This window comes from Nothoprocta perdicaria, unplaced genomic scaffold (assembly GCF_003342845.1).
Source record: "Nothoprocta perdicaria isolate Ctin4 unplaced genomic scaffold, notPer1 scaffold_8, whole genome shotgun sequence".
Taxonomy (NCBI): Eukaryota; Metazoa; Chordata; class Aves; order Tinamiformes; family Tinamidae; genus Nothoprocta; species Nothoprocta perdicaria.
The window spans coordinates 485,785-501,895 of NW_020456087.1; the positions used below are offsets into that span (position 1 = coordinate 485,785).

The 16,111-nt window shown below is 44.2% G+C and overlaps 1 protein-coding gene across 1 annotated transcript; it reads right to left on the reverse strand.

The window, feature by feature from the left end:
* Positions 1-501: 501 nt before the first annotated feature.
* On the reverse strand, positions 502-15,660 carry THBS1 (thrombospondin 1). The gene is made up of 21 exons (XM_026051766.1): positions 15,574-15,660; positions 14,354-14,934; positions 13,724-13,799; positions 13,260-13,456; positions 12,941-13,066; positions 12,159-12,252; positions 11,107-11,280; positions 10,533-10,709; positions 10,087-10,260; positions 9,784-9,911; positions 9,523-9,675; positions 8,775-8,993; positions 8,103-8,210; positions 7,562-7,721; positions 7,061-7,179; positions 5,309-5,543; positions 4,679-4,906; positions 4,270-4,541; positions 3,777-3,874; positions 3,512-3,651; positions 502-2,806 (listed from the first exon to the last, which is right to left on the reverse strand). The coding sequence occupies exons 1-21, from the start codon at positions 15,635-15,637 to the stop codon at positions 2,799-2,801; spliced, it is 3,531 nt and encodes a 1,176-aa protein (XP_025907551.1). The 5' UTR covers positions 15,638-15,660; the 3' UTR covers positions 502-2,798.
* Positions 15,661-16,111: the final 451 nt, after the last annotated feature.

Below are 16,111 nucleotides of genomic sequence, written 5' to 3' on the forward strand. Positions count from 1 at the left end.
ATACCGACAAGTAAATAGCCCACCCTGTGAAGAGAAATGAGGAAGGCCTGCCTGGGAATGATTAAAATTCCTGAAGTTCTTGTGCGCTGTGGCTTTATGAAGGGCAGGGGGGCTGCTTCTACACTTACATGAAGCCTCAGTGATAACTTGAGCATCAAAGTAGGTTGATGGTTCATGCTCCCTAGCTGCAGAAACCCGTTCAGCAGGAGAGGTGCTTAGACCAGGGATGAAATCTCAGCTTGACCCAGCTGCCTTCTAGTTCCAGGATAATCATTGTTTCTGTGTAAAGACTGTAGAGATGTCTTCTTTTGAAGGCTGGTTTGGTATGAATCACAGGGCTATGTATTGCCCTACTTACATGCATTGCTGATAGGTTAAAGAACAAATAAGACTAGATCAGGAAGCTGTAAATATAAATGTCCATGGTGGTTTATTGTTCCTTGTATGTAAGAAGCTTTATTGTACAACTTACACAGCTTTAAAATGGAAAATGGTTAAAAATGTTTACAAAAAAGCATATTCTTAGAAAATTATGCTAGCAAAAACATGGGGAAGAGGGAAGCAAAAAATCTTCAGTTCAGTGTGCAAACATTTTATAAAAATAGAAATACTAACTCTACAGGTAGCATTTCATGATAAATTATTTAAATAGCGTATCTACACCATTACGTGATTAACTATAACAAGGGCAACAAGAAAAATAATTTATAAAAATACAAGCAATGGTATACAAGATGACAGAAAAAAATATAACACAACATTAGAAATTGTACTTGGCATTTTTTCCAATGCCATTTCTTACTGGGAACACACTTTTCTGCAAAGAATTTTTGACTATGTACAGCATTAACTTTTTAGTACTACAGTAGCTTTAAAGTTTGTTAGACACTTGAACTCTGCTTGATTCTAAGGTTTTTCTCAGTCACACAACAATGAGGTAATATTTGTATGTAAAACTTTCACTGTGTTCATTTCTTTTCCTTTTTTGGAGGAAATATTCCTTTGGAGGAAATATTGTAGGCATAAGGCTGCTGCCCCTTGCACTGGGGAAGCGGTCATCGGTTAATGTACAGCAAGGCCTCTCCCTCTTCTCCGAGGAGCTCCCCAAATCCTGGCTAGTCTGTGAAGAATTCCCATCTGTGAAGAATTCCTTCGTTGCAGCTGCCCCAGTAGGTTACACTGAGTGGCCTGCAGCGGCCCAAACAGCACTGAAACAGTCTGAATTCAGGGCGGTCGTTAGGCCTCTTTCTGCAGCCCCTGCAGTGCAGGAGCTCTGCGCTTGCCGCACACGCTGCAGTGCTCGCTGCTAGGCACAGAAAAGGTGGTCCCTGCTCTCCAGTGCCTGGGCTGAGAGGCAGGAACTGCTCTGCCCCAAGAGCCCTGGAGGTTGAAGGCTGCACAAGGAACGTGCCAGGCCAGCGCCTGCCTTGCACAGGGAAAGGAAAAGCCACCGCCGCGCTCAGACTGAGAAAAACAAGCAGGCCCTTCCCCACCCTGCCCCGTGTCCCAGGGCCTCAAATCCTGCAGGGAAAAAATTGCTCTTTTTAGCAAAGACATTACAGCTATCTGCTCCAAACAAGACTTTTCTCAACTGAAAATAAAATAATAAAAAAATCCAGAAAACCCAAACACTCTAACTTCAGTAGAGAACTGAGTTAATAAATAATCTGTATTTACAATCTTGCAGTCATGAAGACTGGTAACAATGATTAGGTGGATAGTCTTGACGCATTTTGTTCTAATCAATAATCCCTCAATCATTATAACATCAAGGATAGGGAAAAATAAATATTTTACAATTTAAGTATTTTATCAACAAGCCCCTTCCCCCTCCCCAAGAAATGAGGGGTTTAAAGCATCTATGGCATGTAGGAAAAGGAATGTTTCTCATGGATACTGTTTTTTGTGCCTTTTTAACCATAAAAAGCAGGAAGCACATGCTCGTTCCCTGGAGGACAGCACAGCGCTAGTTGAGATGCTGCTGCTCTGGCACCTTTAAATGCTGTCAGACAGGGTAAGGAAGATGCATCTAAGCAGGCAAAGACAGAATCCAATGGTGATTCCCAGTTCTCCCCAAGCTGATGTGATCCAGTGTGCCAATTTTTATCCCAAGACTGATTACCATGGTGGGAGGTGGGAAGAGGATATCTGTCTTGTCCTGTGTAATAGAGCAGCTGATCTAGCTGTCTGCCTCCTGTCCCCTCAAAGTCAAGGCCTACATTTTCATCTGAAAGATATGGAAAAATAAAGAGGATAATCATTTCTCCAAGTTAAATAGATGTAAACCAAGGTAGCACAAACCCCATCAAAAAAAGTTACTCCCCTTCCTCCCTTAAAGAAAGAAGGGTTAGAATTTACCCTCCCACCCTAAGAACTCTTCTCCCCACACAATGAAAGGTCTTTAGTTTAAGTAGTCCACAGCACATCCAAGGATGTTCTTTTTACAAAATGCTACTCCATGGGACCTCCAGTTAGCGAGGCAGTGACACCGCACTGTGATAAACAGCAAAACAAATGTCTTTCCTCCCGAAAGAAGTGTGCTTTTTCCATGAAGACAACTCTCATTTGCAAGAGACATTTGTTTCCTTCCATTCCAGCAGAGGTCAGATACCAAGTGTGATCTCACTTTCATTCTTTCAGAAGCATTCTCTTGAGGCAGGTCATGTGTTTTGAGTCCACATTTATGCAGAAAGAAGAAAGGAAGGAATAATATAATGGTCCCAGGATTTAAGGCTAAACATTTCAGAAGGTGCAATACCAGCATTTTTAAATAGTCTCTGGATCCAGTAATCTTGTGATTATGGGTCTGTAGAAAGAAAAAAGACAGATATTTAAATGTTTCTATATTAAGCATTACTTTCTAGACCTAATCATACTTGAAGTCCTTTATTAAAGATATTTTGGTAGAGGATACTGAAAGTGCTTATGTACCTCAAATTAAGCTTTAGAATCTACTTATGTAACACTTTTATAACAAAGTCACAATTTAAGGAAGACTAGGGCACCTGGCTCTATTACTATACACGTCACCTCTGAACTGTGGGTGACACGTGCGCTCTGATTTGTTCATTTGTAAACAAATGTGCATATGAGATAGGACTTTCTTCGTAAATCAGAATTCTACATTTTCATCTTAGATTGCCATCTGTGTTGATTCATTCTGATTTTCTCCAAAACAGTAATTTAGTAGTTTAGGAAACATATATCTAAGGTAGATTCCCACTCCTTTGGTATTGCAGGATAGAAATATGCTTAAAATTTTATACGATTTTCCAAGTGTTGAGCATAGCAAAAATGTGTCCTGTTTATACCTGCAGAATTTGCTTGAAAATCAAGCCACGAAAGATCATGAACAAACTATTCCACAAAATGACATTTAGCTCCTTTCTTTTGATCTGTCTCATTCTGTCCTTAGAGCAGCTTTCTCAAAGCTTTTTTTTTTTTTTTTTTGAAGGGTAGGCTGAGGAATCAGTAAGTTAAGTCACATCAATAAAGTGTCCTCCTTCCTTACCTCTGCATTCATATTTCAGATCTGAGAAGAACACCATTTCTTGAGAGAAGACAAACAATCCTAGCCGACCACCGGCATAGGTTTTATCATAGATTGGTCCCGAGTCTGCCATGATTTTCTTCCCTTCATACATTACAACCCTACAAAAAGACATTGTTGAGTTATTTTTGACAAACCTCTGTTGGGGCTATCTTACAGGTTTCTAACTTACAATAAATCATTTTTAACTTTTGGTTATTCTTGCAGATAAAAGCACGGTGCTCACCTGATGTAGCCAGTCTTTGGTCTATGGCTAAGGCGCCATCTGTACGCTGTGAAGTCTTTCCAGCCTATGTGACGAGGGTCATGCCACAAAGTTCTCACCTACGAAAAACAGTTAATTAATCACACCTCTGAGACACACTTCTTTTGGCAGAAAGGGTCTTGATGATTGATTGTTTGGAGGAAGGATTACATTAGTCTGTGGGCTCTGAAATGGGGTCTTTTGAAACTAAGCTTGGCTTTTAAATAAATGGGAACATACTTCAGTAATCCAGAACCGAGGCATTCTTTTGTGCTGCATACCCTTTCTGCAGGGAGTATTCCCATTAACTTTTATATAAGATTTTGCACATTTGGGGATCATTATGAAGTTATTCCTTGTCTTTGCCAAGAAGCAAATCTCCTGATCAGGAGATGCAGACTCGAGTGTCTAACTGGTTAGAAGGATGGGCTGCCTTATCATGCAGAGAAGTGGTTTATCCAAGTGCCACTCTTACCTGCCCGGGAGTGTTTCCTGTGTGCCACAGAGCATTACGAAGATGCTCCCCTGGACCTGTGGTGGAATTCACTACTTTGATGGAGAGACCTGAGTAGCCCTGAGCTTTGGTTGGCGTCGTGTCCCAGTAAGACTGAGTGATCTGCTTCCACATGACGACGTAGAAACGACTGCTAGATTGGTAGCCAAATACAAAGCCAGCATAATCATCATCTCTTTCTGTGTTGATGAAAAATGTGCCACTGAAGTCCACAGCATTGAATTCATCAAAACCTAAATGGGCATTAAAGGAGGCAGTTTGAGACCATGGGTTTTTTTTGATGCTTAAGAAAAATCTAGTAGTTTGTCAGTGCCTCCCCTCTGCTCTGAGCAGTGGTGCAATGCCTGCAAGATTAAAATATTCCCCTTACCCACTGCAAGTCCAGGATCACAGTTGACTGTCTGAACCAGTTCTTTGCCCTGGTGACGAACAACCCAGTTGGGATCATTTTGGGATGTTCCCTTGGGATCCAGGGGAATCATCTGAAATCGTCGGAAATCAGTCTCACTGATGTCCACATTTTCAGGGCAGATATCATCGATGTCTGGCACACTATCCTGGTCAAAGTCATCTTTGCAAGCATCTCCACGTCCGTCACCTGCAGGGTATAAGCAATTTTACTGTGACAAATTCCAAGAAATCAGGCACGGGCAATTGTTTGTTACCATAGTTGTTATAAAAATCTTATGGTGTGGGGTTGAAATCTGTACTGCAAGGTGTGTGTCTGCCAGAAGTACCTGGGCAGTCAGCACTGCAGCTGCCAGATCGGGTACTGTGCAAGTGCCCTTCCTCTCCATCCTGAGATTTCAGGCATCATCAGCAATAAGCTGAGTATGTGGTCATTTAAGTTATTCCTTGCTTTTACTGGATAATGTAGCATCTGTACAGACACTCTTTGTTACTTAAAAGTAACTTCTCCAGCACAGAAGAGTAGGAAAATAACATATCAAGAGTTGGAAGAGACCCTTAAAATTAAGTTACGGCGGTACCAGAATCTTACCATCAGAATCAGCTTGATCTGGGTTGGCAACCAGTCTGCAGTTATCTTTGTCATCAGGGATGCCATCGTTGTCATCATCATGGTCACAGGCATCACCTTTTCCATCCTTGTCATGGTCAGCTTGATTAGCATTGGGCACATAGGGGCAGTTATCAAGGTTATTTTGATGACCATCTTCATCTATGTCCTGGTTGTTGTCACATTCATCACCTATGCGGTCAGAGTCAGTATCCTCCTATGAAGGGGGGGGGAAAATAAAGGATATTTAAAAACACTTTTGAAAAAAATACAGAAATAGAAGCCTTAATAGCTAGAACTAATTGGGATAAGAAGCCTATAAGACTATTACTGCCTTAGTCTACAAAGTCTGTAGTTGTTGATCACATATTTTAGCTGGTCATTTACTTAGTCTGTTTCTGAAATAAGAAAAAAACATTTATCTCAGAGGCTACCTCAAGGCTTAGTCTCATAGTCCTGCCAGCATGCATGATGACCACACTGATGCTGATGACATATCACACAGTTCCAATAAACTACTAGCTCTGCAGTTTGGAATTTAATCTCTGCCTCTACAGCTTGGTGAGGAGAAAGTGTTTGAAAGCCTTGGAGACTTAAGGTAATATTTCAAAGTGTTAAAAGAAAGCGCTGCCTGTGAGTAATGGAAAAGTAGAATGGATATTTAGCCACTTTCTCCTCTCAGGGGGGAGATTACTCAAGCAAATGACAATTGAAATTAATTTTATTAAGGTTTAAATCTTTTAAGTATCACTATGTATAGGCTAGATGACAGTATTAGCCAAAATTCCACTGATACGCAGCAGCTTTTCTAACCATTCTAATTAGAAGGGTTAGAAGTGTTCCAGTTATGTCCCTGAAGCTATTAATCTTAAAGCTCTGTACTTGACAGGAGAGCACAAGCTTTATCCACTTTTGCCTTAAAATGTCTTTGAACAAACTGTGAGAGAGACCAGGTTCCCCTTAGACTTTAAATAGGAGAATTTTGCAAGTCTCAGAATATCCTTTTGTGCTTCATTACATTGGTAAAGAAGTGATTTTTTTTGAAATGCAGCTATTTTGCATGTAAGGACAAAGGTTAAAGAAAGATTATAAACCTTATGTTTATAGGAACTAAAATGCAAGGCTATATTTAATGACTGATCATGTTTGAGATACCTAATGATGCCTGAGAAGTCTCTCTCCTCTGAGCATATTTTATAATGTGTAGCCTATCCCGCAAGTACTGGAATTATGTTTAAGAGGCATTTGGCTATTGCTTCTGTTCTAGAAAGATTGAAACCCAACTTTAAGGTGGCCAGCTCCTTCAGCCCTCATCTCATTCATGTAAGCTTTGATTACCAACAGAATTTCTGTATAGGAGCAGCCTGATAAAGTACATATCCTGGCAGTCAATGGGATACTGAAGAGAGCAGTTCCTCTCCATCTAAGTTTCATGCAATGCTCCCAGGAATTTCAGAACCATAGTATGAGAGTCACTGTATCTGATGGTTTTATGCAGTAGTCTCACAGACCTTCACTAGAAGCATTCTGCTCATCTGAGAAAATACCTAGTAGCTGTTTGAATTGTTAGCACACCCTGTGATCTGATAAAGGCACCACTTGGCTAGCCAACAAGAATGATGTATACCAAAGCAGATTTCAGCTGTAACTTGTTCTTAAAATATTATCTAACACACACAAGAGATCCCGTTTCTTTAATTCAAATCCACCTTCTGTGCAATGCAAATCCCCTACCTGGTCAGGATTGTGTTCTAGTGGGCAGTTGTCACACTGATCTCCAACTCCATCCAAGTCTGTATCCCTCTGGTCTACATTGTAGACATACTGGCAGTTGTCCATTTCATTAAGGACACCTGGAAAGTTAAAGAGAGCTCATGAATGAAAGCCCAGAATATAAATAGCACAAAGAAAAGCTGTTGAAAGTCATAACATTTGGCCATAAAAAAAAGTGAAAGCAGAAAGACCCGTGTAGAGCCCTGACACACCACCAGCTGCCCCAACCCTCCTTTCTGCTCCCTGACAGTGAAAATAGGGCTAAAATTAGCCACCTCCAACAGGGTATATTGCAAGGCAACTTTCCATTAGCTGTGTTACTTCGATAGCCATTACGTCCTGGAAGCAGAGGTGAGTTTTTGTGTTTAACCTCCGACTGGAATTTCATACCCAGTGGTACCACATAAGTCAGTATTTGATCAATTTGTGATTAGCTTAAAGGTGTGGTCAGGGGACACGCACCGTCTCCATCAATGTCCACTGCACAGGCATCTCCTTCTCCATTGTTGTCAGTGTCAATCTGGTCGGGGTTGTGATTGTAGGGGCAGTTATCACAGCGGTCACCAACATCATCCCTGTCATAGTCATACTGCTGGGGGTTGTAGATGAATGGGCAGTTGTCCTGAAAGGGAGAAGGGAAAGATTTAGAAAGATCCCAATCAAACCTTTAACAAAACCCTATTCTGCTTACACTGCTGTATGAAAGGAGGAGCAGGGGGAAGGAATAGTTAAAAATGAAATACTTTTATCTCAAAACACTCCTTTGCTTGCCTGAGTTTCAGAAGGGCTGAATAAAAATGAAAATTCACTTCTGAAGTTCAACCAGCTGCAGGAGGTTTTTGCCTGCATAGCTAGGCATATGTAAAGGTTTCAAGAACAGCTGTCAGAGCCAGCAGTTTCTTAATGCTCTACTCTTCAGATTATGGTCAAAAAGTTAGACCCTGGCTCTAGAAAGGGGATGGGAGAGCTTTGTTCACAAAGGTTGTTCCTTGTGTTGTCTTACCCGGTCATCAGGAATACCATCATTATCATCATCGTTGTCACAGGCATCACCAATCCCATCCTTATCATAGTCTTCCTGCCCAGAGTTTGGCAGATTGGGGCAGTTGTCCTAGGAAGTAGGAAGTACATAGTTGTGTTTACTGCTGGCATGAACTACAATAGTTTTAGCGGGCATGGTATAATCATTAGGTGCAATCATAATATATCAATCATCAAGTATGATTTTACTATAACTTTACTGCTTTTAGCTAGTCATACTATTATGAGGTTAAGTGTCAAATCCTTAGTTCAAATCACTTTTAAAGCCAGGAACGTACCCTCTTTCTTGCCCTGAAAGTGGTTCTCTGTCAGAAGAGTTGATACAGGTATAGCTTGAACTACATTCTTTCTAAAGCATTTGTAATAAACATTTATAATTTTAAGCTTTTTTCCCCCACATTGCAGGAATATATAAGGCAACACCAAGCTATTCCTATCATGACAGTGTACTTCTACACAGAGAAGTATTTCCCTTGTCCTGTGTGCACAGAGGAAGATTTAATAGCTCTAATTAGAGAGCAGCTTGCTCTACACCTCAAGCCACAAGTATTTTGCCTTACATCACAAGTAATTTGTATATTCCTCAGATAGGCAAGCTCTTAAAACAGTGGACAGAAAAGCAGCAGAAACTTACTTTTTTGCAGTGGTAGGTGGCATTGGCAACACAGACAAGGTTCTCGTTTGGCCATCCATCCAAGTCAGTATCTTCTCCACATATGATGCCATTGCCAGCATAGCCAGGTTTACATTCGCAGCGATACATTGGGTCGCTGAAGTGGCCAAGGTAGTTGCATTTGGCATTCTTGTTGCAATCGTGTGTCCCATCTGTGCAGGGATTGCGTGGCTTGCAAACCTAGAAGACCATATAAGTAAATCCACTGGAAGCATCTTTTGAATCCCTTATTTCCCCCAGAGATAACAATAAGGCATGAAGAATACATGGCTTTTCTGATCAGAGATCCTGCAATTAGAAGGAAAAAATTCTCATCCCTTCCTTTCTCTCCACTCTCCAGCTCCAACAGTAGTCTTAGCACTAATTACTAATAACCAGTTGTTATTTACTTGCTCAAACCTCTTCCTGTCAAGTGGAACCAAGCACTTAAGAACCTTCAAGTCATACTGTTAAATGGTAAGTGAATACTTAGGAAATTATTCTCCTAAATTGAATATAATATCTGAAGCTTCCTATGGCCTAGGAGAAGAATTTTAAAACTCATTCTGAATTCCAACTGAGGAGCTTAACACTGATTCTGAATCAAAGGATGGCATTTCATCAAATATACCAAGTCCTGTTTCCCTCTTCCTCAAAGTGCTTAGCTTCTTCGTTGTCTAGAAGCTGCCTGAGGGTTTGTAATGCAGAAGAGATCTCAAGTTGAGCACACCTGCTTGTTAGCCATGGCATCCTCAACACTGCGGCCGAAGGGCTGCGTCCCAGTGAAACGCGGAGGGCAAGGCAGGCAGTTGTACCCAGGCTCAGTGTTCTCACACCTGTGCACTCCATTGAAGACAAAGCAGGCATCAGGAACCTCTTTGCACTGAAATGAGGGAGTACAAGAAAGAACATCAGTGTTGTAAAATCCTGGGATTGTTTTCCCTTCCCATTCTTTTCTGTTCCCTTTCAAGAGACAGACTATCCCTCTTACCTCATCAATGTCCTGGCAGTGGACACCATCCCCATGGTAGCCAGCGGGACAGGCGCCACACTTCCAGGAGCCATCAGGGGAGCTGGTACACGTTGTTCCCGCAAAGCAGGGATTAGACAGGCACCCATCTGAAACAAATCAGACAGCGTTAGGATGAGGAACACCTACCAAACTGCTGCAGCACTGGGTACATTGCAATATGCCAGTTGAAAATTAAGATTGTGTTTTAGGGACTTTCGCCATAATTAATGCTTTCAAGATGGACCACAATGTTCAGATGTTTGTAGGAAAAGGTGTACTCACCAACTGGGCAGTCCTGTTTGTTGCAGACCTGAGTCCCCTTAGCTTCACCTACACAAGTCTTTCCCCCGTACTGAGGTTCAGGGTTATTGCAGAGACGACTGCGCTTTTGAAGTCCTCCACCACAGGTGACTGTGCAGGCATCCCATGGAGACCATGGGCCCCAGTTGCCGTTAACTGAAGAGAGGTAGAAATTAGGAGACAAGTTCAGATTTAAATTCAGCTCTGTAACTGGTTTGTAAGCTCACTGACTAAACACTGCTGCTTTTATAGTGACAGCAGTTCAAGCATTGTCCAGACAAACAGCTCTAATTAATGGACTCCAACTTCAACAGAAAGTTTGTATGAAACCTCTTAAAGAGAAGACTGCTAGAAACGACAGCAGCTGCCTGTTCAAAAATGTCACTATTTAAGCTGATGAGCAGTAGTTGGTACCTGGACATACTTACTTGGGCAAGGATCTTTCTGGCAGGATTTGGTTTCTCTTGCTTCACCCTCACAAGGTTTCCCATTCAGCTGTGGTACTGGAGAGTTACAGAGACGAATTCTTGTGATCACGCCCGTGCCACAAGTGACAGAACATGATGACCATGGTGACCAGTGGCTCCAGCCACCATCCTGTTTAACTGCAGGATAGAGAGAAAAATCTGTTATTAATAACATATTTTGAAGAACAGCCTTTAGTTGCACAGCTCCTAGAAACTAGAGAGTACCAAAACTGGACCAAACACTCAAGATGTTGGATGACTGCAGCATCGCAGACCACCCAGTTGTTCTTTCACTGAAGAAACCCCACACCTATGTTTCCCTGAAGTCTTGACTTGGGAGCAGTGACTAGACATGCCTGTGTACTGCATGAACTATCCAGTCCCTTCTACCTTCAGAAGGGAAGTCTGCAGAGCTCAAAGCCAATACTCCCTCTCTGTGAGAGGGCAGCTTAGCAGGATAATCTTTGCTGTTCAGTATTAAGCCAATAAAAGTACCCTGTGTTTTAGTACCAGGGTGAGCAGATTAAGTACTTACACCTCTTATCACACTCCTGAAGGTGGCAAGTCCGCGTTTGCACAGAGGAGCCCTCGCAGCGGTTGTTGAGGCTGTCACAGGAGCGTCCTCGCTGCTGAATCCCATTCCCGCAGGTCACGGAACATGATGTCCATTCAGACCAAGGCGACCAGCCATCATCAGCATAGTCGCTAGCTGCAAAGGTATGCGGGTCTGTTATAGCCTAAGTGAAACTGCAGGGATGTTCTCCATAGTCTTTTCTCCCTCACTCCTCTTCCAAATGGACATAAGACTTCTCAAAAAAACTACAGGCCTCTTTTTTACAAGATAAACACCATGAATGTATCAGTGCCCATGCACATCACCTATGGATTTCCAGCTCAGACAGGTACTGAGCAGTTTCTACTGTCAACCTCCAGCTTACTTTAAGACACAAGGATACCCAATTAGTATGCAAGAGCCTGTCCTGCATTCAGATCCAAAAGAAACTGTTGTTCAGATCCAAAAGGAACGTTATGCCAAAACAAGAAGTGCTCTTACACCTTTCTGTGCTAGTTTGCTCTAGAGAGACATTGCTAGTGAATATATTACAGTGAATTCACTATATTATAGTGAATATATTACAGCTACAGCTCATGTATTACTATAGTGAATATATTACAGCTGTCTAATATACCTCACTAGCCTCTCCTGCCTATGTACTTGCACGTGCTAATTCTTGTATTTCAGAGCTCCTTTTGAATTTTGTCTTAAAGCCTCAGATCCCAAAAGCCCCCAAACCCTTTCTCTCTCTGTGAAAATGCAGTAAGATCTAAGATCTGACTGCAGTGTTGTAATTTTCAGAATGACAGTGGTCATTCTGTAGAGCAGTGGCAATTCCAGGTAAATACAGCAGTTGACACGCCACAGGCTTTTTAGTGATGGATACTCATTTGAGTTTCAAATTGCAAAATGCCATCAGGCTAAGTTACCTCCACCTAGACTAGAGACTAAACCTAGTTGTGGTGCGATTTAGAATAATGTCTAGCTGGAGCCAATTGCTGCAGAAGGATGAGGTATTTTTAAGTACTTACGCCAGCACCGAGGGCAGCACTCTCCATCAGGAACGGTGGCATTGGAACACGGCATTAGAGGGCACGAGATCTTCTGGCAAATAGTGGCAGAGTTCTGCAAAGAATTTTGAGAATCATGGTGAGCGAATGGAATATAATACAGTCTGCGGAGCCTGAACTTGGAGGTGAAAAGATCAAATGATAAAAAAACTTCTGTAGCACTTAGGAAAAAACAACAGCCTGTTTAAAGTACAAGCACTTGTAATTAGAGCTGATACAATGTGAAGTTCATTCCAGTCTCAGCTAAACGTTGACCTATCCCTATTTCTCTTCATTTCTCCAATATTCCTTAGTTATTTTCTGTTAAGAGTTATTTGGGTTTAGCAGAAGTTAAACATGGGTAGCTACCAGATGCTAGAAGATTCATCGAGGCTCAGGGAGGACAGAAGGTGGAGACAAGGTATTTTGAGAAGCAAGCTGATAGCAGCTTGTGCTGCTGCTACCTTTTACTTCGTGTTTAGGAAAAGAGCACATGCACTCTCAAAATCATGGAATTAGACATGTGTTAACTGCTTTATCAGAATGAGTCTCTGCATAATCTTTCTAAAATGGTGCCATCATATGAAAACTGTATTCATACCAGAGTCCTGTAGGATGAAATATAAATAGAGTATCTCTGGGTTTTATAGTATGTCTACTTCTATGTAGGATTCACTCTTTCTGGCAAAGAAAGTCATTAAGAACGTCGCAATCTCAGCTCATGAATTTATATATGGAGGATTTATGAATGTGAGGTTTCTTACCTGGCAAGTACATTCAGTGCAGCTGTCGATAGTCCACTCTTCCTTATTTTTGTGCAAGACCCCATTGTGGATGCAGACTCCAGGAGTGATCTGGACCACTTTAGCAATCAGTTCATTTTCCTCAGTCTTCAGGGGTAGAGAGAAGGAAACAAAGAGAAGATATTTAGAGCTCAATAAAGAAAACCACCTTGTCCACAAGCCTGACAGACCAGACCACAGTAAAGTTACTATTGTTCATCTAGGCCCATACAAAAAACAAGAGAGAAATCACTCAGTAAATGCAGCTGCTGAAAGGTAACATGCATTTAGCAGCACTCACCACTTTGCGCACTCTGTCCTGAAGGGTTGTAACCATGGATCGTAGCCCTTGCAGCTCCACGAACATGTTTGTTAGTTCATCACAGGAAAAGCCACAGACTGCTTGGAGGTCCTTCGTTTTATGGCCGATGTAATTAGTGCGGATAGCTGGGCTGGAACCATTGATGGGGTTGTCCAACGTAATGATCGCGCTCGTGGCTAAAAGACAACAACACACACAGAGTAAGTGTCAAGGTAAAAATCCACGGCCATTTTTCACCATGCTCCTTTATCATTCCCTGGTAATGGAATGCTAGACAGCTGTTACCAGATTCATTAGGGAGCCTGCAGAAAAATACTCTGATTTCTTATGCAATGTGCATTTGTATGTCAGCATACTTCTGAGTTCTGTCTCAACTTGTCTTCTAACATAGTGAGGAATTTCTTTAATAGCTCACTGGATTCAGAAAGAGACTGCAGACTTACAGCTGGAGCAGCCCTTGTTCCTCAGGATGGTTTCCAGAGTTGTTCCAAACACAAACCGCACGTTCTGCAGCAGTCCCTGTGGGCAAAGAAGGAATTACAGCTACTTGCAGAAGGAATTACAGCTACTTGCAGCAACAGCAAGGGGAAGAAGTGTAACTTGCATGGAAAAGGTTTGTAGACACTTAATTTCACATAAGGTCATTAAGAGCAATTTCACATCAGACAAACTGCAAGGTGAAACATTTTCCTCATGGAGAACAAGCCATACTTCCTAATATTCTCATCCTTAACCACAAGCACCTGGCAGCCCCCCAGACAGGAAGGAAAAAATCTCCACTTATTTCAGAAGTCTGAGTAATAAGCCGAGTAATGAAGCTACAACTACTTTTTCAGAAGCTTCACATCCTTGCTATAGGAAGTTCTAATCCTGCCAACCTGTGCTTCACATCAAACCACGTTATTGAAATGTAGTAGAGATGGTGTATATCAGATGTACCAGAGGTCGTGGTGGGACCCCTTTCACTGAATTAGCTCTATCTCTGTAGATGTTTGGGCTGGTTGAGTAGCTGATGCACCTTCAAGGCAGAAAACTGAGAATTCCAAATGCCAAAATGGAAGTGAAAGTCTCACCTGGAAGTTGTCGTTGACTCCTCCTTTGGCAATACGAAGCCTGGCACTGCTGGCCAGATCCCTAGTGAAGATGTTCTGGATGGGGATGTCAAGTTCTGCATTTTCCATCTTCTCACACCCCACATAGAGCTGAGCCCGATCCTCCTGCACAAACAGGGTGATATTCTTCCAGTGTCCTGTAGCCAGCAAGGCATCCTCTACTGACACGATATGCTGCTTGCCACCCTCAGCAGTCAGGCTCAGGTCCAGGGTGCCTGCCTTGCCGTTGGATACTAGACTGAAGACGTGGCCAGAGCCATCTTTCTGTTCCACAGCCAGCAGCGTGCCCCTGCTCTTCTTGGCTTGCCGGAGATTGGCCAGGAGGATGAAGCCCTTCTCAGCGTGGATGGCATCTAGCAAGTCTTGGAACTTGTCGTCGGGGACAGCAGGGATGCGACTGGCATCTTCGATGCGGTAAGCAGGGCTGGAGGACTCTGGTCCCTTCACCAGGTGCACTCCGGGTGCCCGGCGCCCGGCTCCCTTGCGAATAAAGCCGATGAGCTCAAAGAGATCGAACACGCTGTTATCGTCTCCCCTGGACTCTGCAGACAGACCAGAGCGAGCAGTCAGAGAGGTCAGACCACAAGCAAGGGACAAGAAGAAACTGAGCTAAGCAGGTATCTTCTGGAGCTACTTAGCCCAGTGGCTCAAGTTCCAGCTAATGCACGGGACAGAGCCTGGAGTTAAGAGCACAGACAGAAGCTGTGACGGTACCGAGCCCCCCAGGAGCTGCTTTCTTGCAAAGGAGCCAGTGGGCACAGGGGAGCTGGCGGCTGCGCTGTGCTGCACAAGGACCGCGGCGGTTCTCACTCCTCAGCAGCCAGGCACGGAGTAGCCCTCATAAGGGATACGGCCAAGGGCACTTGTTCAGGCAGGCAGGATAACAGCAAAGGGGGTGCCCAGAGCAGCAGCCTGCTGTCCCGTTCCTCCTCCTGCCAGTTCCTACATTAGATTCCTCTTCCCTGCCTGGTACAGAGGGTGAAGAAGATACTCTCTGCAGCCCTGGCATCCCTACGCTTTTCTTTGGAAGAGCCTACAAATTCCATGCCAGAAGTTTCCCATTCATAACCCGTAATTAGTGCTTAGGTTAAAACCTTTCTGTTCACTTGAAGACAGGGCAGTTTCACCCGCCGCCCGCCCTCCCTCGCCCTCCCGAGCTCGCGGCTTCAAGCCGCGCTTACCTGCGGCGCGCTTGGCCTCCGCGCCGCCCAGCGCGAGCAGGACGAAGAGCAGCGCCGGCCCCATGGCCGAGAGCGGCCTCCGCGCCAGCCTGCCGACGGGGAGGGAGCCTCGGAGCTGCCGCGGCCTCGGCGCCAACCTGCGGACGGGCACGGGCAAGGAGGGAGTCAGGGGGCCGCGGCGAGCGGAGCGGGAGCCGCGGCGCAGGTGGCGCCGCCGGAGCGGGGCCGGCCGCTTCAGCACTCACCTCGGGGAGAGCGGGGCGGCCAACAGCCCGGGCAGCCCGCGGCGGCTCTCAGCTGCTCGGAGCTGCTCGGCGGGCGTCAGTCGCTCGGAGCCGCTGGGCAGCGGGGGTCTGTCAGTCTGTGAGCCGCTCGGCGGGTGTCTCCCTGTGCCAGCCTGTCGGCCGCTCGCGCCGTCCGTGCGCGCTGCTGCGGGGCCGCCGCGCGCCGCGCGCCTTTAAAGGGTCGCCCGCATTCCTGGGCGCGCGGCGAACCAATCAGCGGCCGCGGGGCAGGAAGCGGGGGGCGGCGGCCGGGC

Coding starts and splice junctions, on each gene's coding strand:
- THBS1 (XM_026051766.1), bottom strand. CDS start 15,637: ATGGGGCCGGCGCTGCTCTTCGTCCTGCTCGCGCTGGGCGGCGCGGAG. Junction 13,067..13,259: donor AGGACAGAGTGCGCAAAGTG/GTGAGTGCTGCT, acceptor CTACCCCTGAAG/ACTGAGGAAAATGAACTGAT. Junction 10,710..11,106: donor TCAGGAGTGTGATAAGAGGT/GTAAGTACTTAA, acceptor TCTATCCTGCAG/TTAAACAGGATGGTGGCTGG.